The sequence below is a fragment of the Mesocricetus auratus genome, unplaced genomic scaffold (genome assembly GCF_017639785.1).
Source record: "Mesocricetus auratus isolate SY011 unplaced genomic scaffold, BCM_Maur_2.0 Super-Scaffold_100004, whole genome shotgun sequence".
In the NCBI taxonomy this organism is placed as follows: Eukaryota; Metazoa; Chordata; class Mammalia; order Rodentia; family Cricetidae; genus Mesocricetus; species Mesocricetus auratus.
Window position 1 is genome coordinate 4699515 of NW_024429189.1, and position 8768 is coordinate 4708282.

General features: G+C 52.4%; 1 protein-coding gene and 1 long non-coding RNA gene across 2 annotated transcripts in view; one reads left to right on the forward strand and one right to left on the reverse strand.

The window, feature by feature from the left end:
* Fam163b (family with sequence similarity 163 member B) overlaps positions 1–8693 on the forward strand; it is a 32399-nt gene extending 23706 nt beyond the window's left edge. The window contains exons 2-3 of the mRNA XM_005085401.4: positions 5679–5794; positions 6512–8693. Of these exons, the coding sequence (XP_005085458.1) occupies positions 5702–5794; positions 6512–6922 (504 nt within the window). The 5' untranslated portion in view covers positions 5679–5701 and the 3' untranslated portion in view covers positions 6923–8693. The remainder of the gene's footprint in view (positions 1–5678; positions 5795–6511) is intronic.
* LOC110343782 lies at positions 1462–5683 on the reverse strand. Its single transcript, XR_002386110.2, has 3 exons — positions 5481–5683; positions 2236–2540; positions 1462–1679 (listed from the first exon to the last, which is right to left on the reverse strand). It is a non-coding gene; the product is annotated as an uncharacterized LOC110343782 (long non-coding RNA).
* Positions 8694–8768: the final 75 nt, after the last annotated feature.

The window sequence follows — 8768 nt, forward strand, 5'->3', positions numbered from 1 at the left end:
ATGATAAGGGTGAAGACAGTCTCTGTGCCTTGGAGACACTTGTCTCTACTCCTCTTTCCACTGATATGCAACAGGGCCCTGTCCCTGCTGTCATGGCTCTCAACCATAAGACACCACTGCGTGCTAGGCTGACACATGCAGACCAGTCTCCCCTTATGTAGGACATCGTTTGATTTGGTGCACTTCCCAGGTGAATGCCCTCAGTCTTCTTCCTACACTATCAGGGTTCTAGTACCTGCCCCACCCTTCCCAGCCCCTCTGACCACCAAGGAGGGCTTTCCGGGATCTCTTCAGTGACCCCAGAAAATCAATGTTCCTGGTACCCCAACAGAAGGATGAGAGCAGGGAAGTTGAGTCTGGAGGCCAGAGTGACCACAGTTCAGGGTCCCCTGCTGTGAGAAGCATGCCCTGTGCCTGGGCTGCCCTCCAGTCCCCTCGACTGCACACCTGCTCCCAGCTCCTGATCTGCAGGCCTACAGTCCTAGCAAGGCCAGCTAGCCAGCTGGCCCCAGCCTCCTGAGAGGCTGAGAGGGCCAGAGCTGCCAGGCAGCATGCCCAGGAATGTGTAGGGTCCCTAGGGCTCCTTCTCTGTCTGTGTCTCCAGCATGTCTGCACCCCACTGTCTCACACTTTGGGGCTGTCTGGACTCGCCTGTATTTGGTTGGAGTTGTCCCTATGTCTGTCTGTGTCCCTTGCCTTGTTGCTCTGGGTCTGTCTGAACCTGTCTGCCATCTGTCTGTCTGTCTGTCCGTCTGCCCATCTGTCTTCTGGGGTCTAAATTCTAGTCCCAGCCTTGCCTCTGGCTCACAGCATGGCCTGAGCAAGATTCTCTCTAGAAGTATGTGCCCATGCCTCCCCCATCTGTACTCAGGTCCTACCGGGCCACCTGACCCTCCCAAGTCCAGCTTCAAATGTGTGAGAACACCTCATACGACCCTCCCCACCTAGACCAGCCTTTCAGTCACTCTCATATGCTCCTGGAAGACGATTAACCAACCTCAATACCAGCAGGTCTTTGGCCAGGTTTAGCAGAAATTTAGAAACCTGCGCATGTATCTGTAACAACAAAAAGTGGACAATGGCGTCTGTAGGGTCCAGCTGGGTGATCTGAGGTTCTTCTATCTAAAGGAGCATGACCTGGGTGTGAGCAGGCCAAGCGAGTGCCACAGTGGATCCAGAGGGCTCCCTAAAACTGTCCTTGTAGCACAGGGCCAGAGTGCCACATGAAGCAACAGGAGGAGCAGAGCGACTTAACAGCACCTTCTTTCTTTGAGAAGGGGAAGTGTTCTTGTGTGTGTGCTTAAGACGAGACTGAGGAGGAAGGAGAAATGCAGAGCTCAGACAAATTGTTGCTTCCAGGACACAGCATAGGAAAGATGGAAGGGAGGGAGGAAGGGAGGGAAAGGAAGGCCTCCAAATGCTCCTGGGTTTATGCTGTGGTCTGTAGAACCAAGCACCTTGTATAATTGAAAAGAAAAGTTTAATAATTTTTATATTTGAAACAAATGAGGAAAAACGAATCTGGGTGTGGAGCTGGTGGGGAGCCACTGTTAAGAATTGTTGTGGTGACTCTGAAAGTCCTTTCATTCACCCCCATCCTCATGGGAGCCAGCAGAGAGACAAACGAGGAGCTTCCAGAAGGCTTCAGTGGGGACACCGACATAGCCATCTTAAAATTGCTACAGATACAAAGAGAGAGGCAAGTAAATGTAGGCTATTAAAAGAGAAGTAAAAGATCAAATTTTAATGAAGGAAAACCCAATCCAAAAAAAACAGAATCCCGAAGTTTAAGTGTAAATATCGATAGGAACGCATGCCTTAGGTTTCCACTTTTGAAAATGCAAAGCGTCTTGGCGGGTGGTGCCTGCCTGAAGTCTCAGCACTTGGAGAGCAGAGACAGGAGGACTGGGGGTTCTAGGCTAGCTTGATTTACATGAGACTATGTCTCAAAACAAAAATAAGATAACAAGTGTCGTCTGGATAAGAGTTGTGCACCCATGAGGATCTGAATCTGGAACCCCAGCACCCATGTAAAATGCTGGGGGCATAGCCCTGCACCTGTAGGGGGTAGAGGGTTGGAACCAGGAGGATCACTATGTCCTGGTCCCCAGCCTGGCCAATAATGAGCAACTCTGTCTCAAGGGAATGAGGCAAGCACACAAATTAACAAATGAGTTAGTTCACTATGAAAGATCGTCATACTCGAAATGCTGTGAACATCGAGACGGTGAGTACCTCCTGTAAAACTCCACCAAGGGCTCATGAGGTCACAGGGATGGCACAGCAGCAGCCATGGAGAGGCCTCCGAGCCCGCAGCCCCACTGGACGGTGTGTGAATGTTGCCTGCAGGGTAATGACTGCAGTAGACGGAAACAAGTCATCGAGCAGCGCTCCGGTGAGCCTCAGACACAGCCTCCAGCCTCAGGGAGGACAGGCCTCCTCGAGAAGGTGATGGGGTACGGGCATGGATGCCTTCCATCTTCATGTGAGGCTTTGTGATCACAAGCTCAGCCAGCTCTTGTAACTTTATCTGGAAGAACCTGAGTAAATAACGTGAGAGAAATGAAACTTCAGAAAAATTGCTCTTTTGCCTTTGCTATGATGTTGCTGGAACAGTCGGGTGGCAGTCAGGAGGGAAATCCCATGATGGAAGAACTGGACTGAACCTCTGTCAATGCAACATCACAAGGAGGGGCGCCGACTCCAGGCCTTGAAGGTGATGCACCAGGTGGCCAGCTTAGATGCACCAAGTGGCCGTGAAGGGCCTGTTGACTGCCACATGAGGAAACACACCTATTCTAATACATAGAAAATTCTATGAGATGAATGGCTCCATTTCTTTTCTAACCACGTGGCAGGGGGGCAAGAGAAGGGCATGAGAGCTGAGGCATTCTGGATTGCAAAAGTCCAACGCAAGTGAGTCCTAATGTGTGCAGACCCACTGTAAGTAAGATGGCATCTCAGGGGATGGGGAGACCAGGCAGAGCTGAGGCTTTTCTGAGTCCCCTTTGCCATCTGTACAGAAGTGTTTATGTGTAGACTGAGACATGCTGGCTTTCCTTCAAAATATTCCAGTTACTCCCTCCCATGTCATCTCCCCCATACCCCATAAGACCAGAAAGTCTTAGGGATGGAGGAAGGGATGGTCTTGCCCAGGTCCTGCTCAGGGAAGGGCCCTGCAAGACAGACGGGTCATGGGAAAGCTGTTAAGAGTCTTGCTTCAACTGGCACTGGTCATGATTGGAATGGTCACCTTGCAAAAGACAAGGGAAGACTGAAAAGGAGACAGGGCAGGGCTGCTCATCAGCACAGGCTCTACTGGGCTGAGCCCTACAAGCGGCTACAAGCTCCTTGCGATGAAGAGCTCATGCTGTCAGGGCCCCAGAAATCTGCCTTCTAAGAATTTACTCTGAAAGAGTCATTGAGGTTGGTTCTGCAACATAGAGGGCTCACTACCGCTTCCCTATAATGTCACTGGGAATATGTTTTTCTGGATATAAATTTCCTAAACAGCAAGAAATTGCTTATTTTCAATCTCATGAGATGAGAAAGTTCTAGAAAGAAAATCTTGTCTGTTATTGACCTGGACACTTAACAATAGTGAAGATAGAGCTGGAGAAGTCTGTGAGGGATTTGCTGCTCAAACACAAGAACCTCAGTTTTATCCCCTGTGCCCTGTATTTAAAAGCCAGGTGTGGGGTGAACATGTGTAGTCCCAGATCTGGGGAGGTAGAGGGAAGTGGACCCCTGGGCAGGCTGGCCAGCTCTTTCAACTACTTGGCAAATACCAAGCCAATGGCAGAACCTGTCAAAACAAAATAAAATCAAGCAATTCTCCGCGCCCCTCGCCCATCCCCACACAAACCAGAGACTGTCTAGGAGGTTTAGTGGATGGGGGTACTTGTGGCCAAGCCTGACATCCGAGTTCCATCTCTGGGATACACATGGTCGGAGAGAGCGGACTCCCTCAGGCTCTCCTCTGATCTCCACTTGACACACGCACACAAATAAATGGATGTTATCAAATATTTTAAGTAAAAAGCTAAAACCAAAACCAAGGCGAACAGCTCCTAAGAAAAGCTGTTGGAGGTGGACCCCTGACTTGGACACACAGGACACATACACGCACCCAAGCCAATACAGAGCTATGCGCAGTGACACAGGAACAGGAAAGATGGTAAATTTATGTGCTGTGTATCTTACCACCACTGAATATGTAAAAGGGGTTGGCTGTGTTAAGTAGTGAGATATATCAGAAACTGCACCACAGAAGAAAATAGGCAAAGAGCCAGATAGGCCAAGTCGTAAAGGCAGCATTTGCCTGAACTGGGTTGCTTTTTATTTGTTTGTTTGTTTGTTTGTTTGTTTTTGAGACAGGGTCACAGGTATTCCGGGCTGACCTCATACTTGCTATGGTGCTGTGACTTTGAACTCCTGATTCTCCTGCCTCCGTCTCCCTACTGTGGTCACAGGTATGTGCCACTGTGCTCTGCTTTGGGTACAGAGTGTCAAGCTAGTCTGGAAAGGAGGGTATCATACCTAATGCTGAAAGACAGGCTCAAGAAAGCTTTACTTTTGGACTAAGGAGATGGCTCAGTCAGCAAAGCGCTGACCTTGCAAGCATGAAGACCTGAGTTCTACTCCCTAGCACTCATGGAAAAGTCAGGTGTGGTGGCACTCATCAGTAACCCCAGCCCTGGGGAATCAGAGACAAGAGCTCATTGATCAGGCACCCTGGTCAGTCTATGAGCTTCAGGCTCAGCGAGGGATCTATTTCCAAAAGTAAGGTGGAAATAGATGAAGACACACCTGATACAGATACTGATGCTGACCTGTGGCTCCATCCACATTCACATGTACACAAATGTACCCAGACATTATGCCCAGACACACACACACACACACACACACACACACACACACACACACACACACAGAGAGAGAGAGAGAGAGAGAGAGAGAGAGAGAGAGAGAGACAAAGAGACAGAGACAAAGACAGACAGAGAGACAGAAACAGACAGAGAAAGACAGTGTTAGAGAATTTCAGGTTTTCAGGTCAGTGGCTGGAGAGATAGCCCTGTGGTTAAGATCACCAGCAGTTAGGCCAGGTGATGGTGGCACACACCTTTAATCCCAGCACTCTGAAGGTGGACACAGGTGGATCTCTGTGATTTCTAGGTCAGCCTGGTCTACAGAGTGAGTTCCAGGACAGCCATGGCTAAGCAGAAAAAACCCTGTTTTGGAAAAACAAAACAAAACCAAACAAACAACAAAAAAGAGCACCAGCAGCTCTTCCAAAGGACCCCCATTCAATTCCCAGCACCCACATGGCAGCTTACAGCTGTCTGTAACTCAAGTCCCAGAGAATCTAAAACCTTCTTGGGGCATCTGTGAGCAAGCATACACAGAAATACATGCTGGCAAAACCCCATACACATAAAAATTAAAACAAACTTCAATGTCAGGCTAATCGCATTCACCTTTTGCAAATAGGGAAACTGAGGGAAAGAGATGGAGCAGGACTTGGGGGCTTGGATCTCCCATCCTAGGCTGATCTCTGGTCTGTGGTGTCCACATTCTGGGGTGTCTCCTTCTCCCCTCCAGCTGGTCTATGGAGTACAATAGTGGCTGTTGCATAGAGCCACTTATAATGCTGTGGCCTGTGGTGTCTGTTGCAGGCTGTTGATGGAGAAGTGGGCGGATGACAGCCGGGACTGTGGTCATCACTGGGGGCATCTTGGCAACTGTGATTCTGCTCTGTATCATCGCGGTTCTGTGCTACTGTCGGCTTCAGGTACTCCAAAGGGACGGGCAAGGGGACCTGGCTGGGGTGGAGCCTGAAGGGTGGCTCTTCAGGGCGAGCCCCCAAGAAGGCAGAGAGGGCCAGGATAGAGTGGAGGAGAATGCAGTCAGACTTCAGGGGAGATGCCCACCAACGGGACTGGGGTATCTCTGTACAGTTCAGTGCCGAGCTGCCCAACTCACTCAGGGCTTTCGTTGAAGCTCAGAGAGAGAGAGAGAGAGAGAGTCAAGGACTTGGCTAGTGGCACACAGCTACCCTTCAGGAGAGCAGGGGTGAAGAGTGTGCCGCCTTGTGTACCCCTCCCTGCCTGGGCTTTGGCAGCTCCACATCTTCCTGAGAGGAGGGAGCACCTGAGTCCAAGGCACACCCAGTGCCTAAGACTCAACTCCAGGATCTGAAATGGCTTACCCACCTCTGCCGCTTTCAGGTTTCTTACCCAACGGTGCTTCAGTTTCCCTGCCTGCGGGTTGGAAATTAGACTCACACATCTAGCTGTGTGGATGAGGCAGATAAGCGAGACATCGCGGGGACCTCAGCCCGCAGCGGGCTGGGGCGGATGCTGGGGCGGATGCTGGGTGGTGGCTGGCGGCACAGGGGCCACAGGGGCCGGAGGTGACTGAGCTGAGCGGGGCCACCCCACAGTCTTGAGGGCTACACTGGTCAGCGCTGGCGGGGAGTGCGCCGTGGTCACGTGGCCTCTACCCACAGTATTATTGCTGCAAGAAGGACGAATCCGAGGAGGACGAGGAGGAGCCCGACTTCGCCGTGCACTCGCACCTGCCACCCCTGCACTCCAACCGCAACCTCGTGCTGACCAACGGGCCTGCTCTCTACCCGGCTGCCGCCACCTCTTTCAGCCAGAAGTCTCCACAGGTGCGAGCCCTGTGCCGCAGCTGCTCCCACTACGAGCCGCCCACCTTCTTCCTGCAGGAGCCAGAGGACGAGGACTTTGAGGGTGTCCGCAACGGCGGGGGCCGAGTGGCCTACAAAAGCATCAGCCAGGAGGACGTGGAGCTGCCCCCCGCGACCTTCGGGGGCCTACAGGCGCTCAACCCCAACCGCCTCTCTGCCATGCGGGAGGCCTTTTCCCGAAGCCGCAGCGTCAGCACCGATGTGTGACAAGCCTCCGCACTGCCTAGGCATCCAGCCCCGGGAGGTCTTGAGATCATGGCAGGATCCCCATGGCACACCCTGGCCCCATGCCCAGACCTCTGCTCAGTCACGTCTTCCCTGTATCCCTGTCCTAGGGCCTCTAGGCATGGGGAACCCCCAGGCCCTCTACAAGAATAAAGCCCAATGAACCGGGTGTGGCAGCTGTGGGTGGGGACAGCTGGTACAAGCAGGGAGGCAGGGGTCAGGAGGGTAAGGCAAGGCTGTTTTGGGGCACGGGGGCCGGGTCCTGTTCCCAGGATGTAAGAAGATGTCTAATGTGAACCCCAGCAACTTGCCTGTCTCTGGCTTCATGGCTTTAGCCTGTCACCCCCCCACCAGGCCTTGGGCTACCTACCTGCTCAAGGGAACAGTGGCCTCACTGGCTACCAGTGGCCCTACAAGCATGAATCTTCCTTAGAGACCATGGACCAAATAAATCTTCTGTCCCTTCACCGTGTCTCCCTTTCCCATCCTTCTCCTCGCCCTCTCTCCATCCCTTCTCCCGGCCTCCTGGTCTCATAACCCTGAGCCTAGGAGACAAGCATCCTCCCCAAGCTTGAAATACCCATTGCTCTGGCCTCCCTGAAGATGGACAAGTCTCCCTGCTGAAGGGACAGCTTAGGAGACAGCAGTGTCCCGGGACGCTTGCTCTACCCCGATCTGCTTTTCGATGAGATAAGAGGCACAGGCACAGGGGACACTACTCTGGGAAGGGTGACACTAAAATTGATACAGCCAGTACTTACCCTAAACCCAGTCTACCGACAGACACTTCCAGCCGGGTTAGAGATGCACTGGAGGTGGCCAGCTGTGCACGAGGGGTCTCGGGTGTGACTCTCGGGCAGACCATTGCATCCATGGCTTGCATCCCCATACATGCAGTGGGGCAGGGCTGAAGAAAGCCCTTTGAACTCTGGTCCTCAGTGGGAACTGAGGTCCCTGGGGGAAGCTGAGCTGTAGATCGTCCACTTTCTGATTTCTGCTTGGAATGAGGCCCCAGGCCCGCTAGTCAGAGCGGGCTGCCCCTGTGTGGAGGCCTCATCTCCACCCATGCTGCTCCAAGCCCTCCACTGGTTGAGGAATTGGTGCCCCAAGCCCAGGACCCCAGCCGTCAGGAGTCCAGCTCTCTGCTCTGAAAGAGGCACCATTTTTGGCAGCATAGCCTCAAGAGTCTCTACCCCTTGGGGCCCTATTTCATCCCCAAGTCCGGCAGTGGAGCCCAAGGGAGCAAGTGCCCCCATGAAGGTGCCTTCCTATAAGACAGTGGCCACTCCTGAGTCAGATGCCACAGCAGGGCCCACCACACTTACTACAGGCAGCTGAACCGTGCTCCTGGAGACCTGCTGCCATTGGCTTTCCTAATTTTTGTCTCCCTTTCTTTGTCCTGCCTCAGTTTGGTCTTGCTAACAGAACTCACCCTTAGAATCACAGAAGTCCCTAACCTACCCCTTTCCCCTCTAATACCTCTGTCCCATTCTACCCATGGCATCTGTCCCTTGCATCACTTGGGGTATCTATGAGTGAGGTAGGGAAGGGTGCTCTGCGCTGTTCTGTTTTTTTGTCTCTATTCCTCCCCCTTTTAACCCTCCATCTCTGTACAGATCCATAAACATCTTCGAGGTGAATTAAGCATCTATCCCTACCAGTTCACTCAACACCACCATGGGACCTGCCAGGGATCCACCCAGCACCTTGAAAGAAAAAAGCAAAAGCCAATAAATTTGTTTCCCACACCATGGCACTAGGCTGCTTGTCTGTCCATCCATGGGTACCTTCTCAGGAATGAGATGGAGTCTACCTTCCCAGCCCAGCT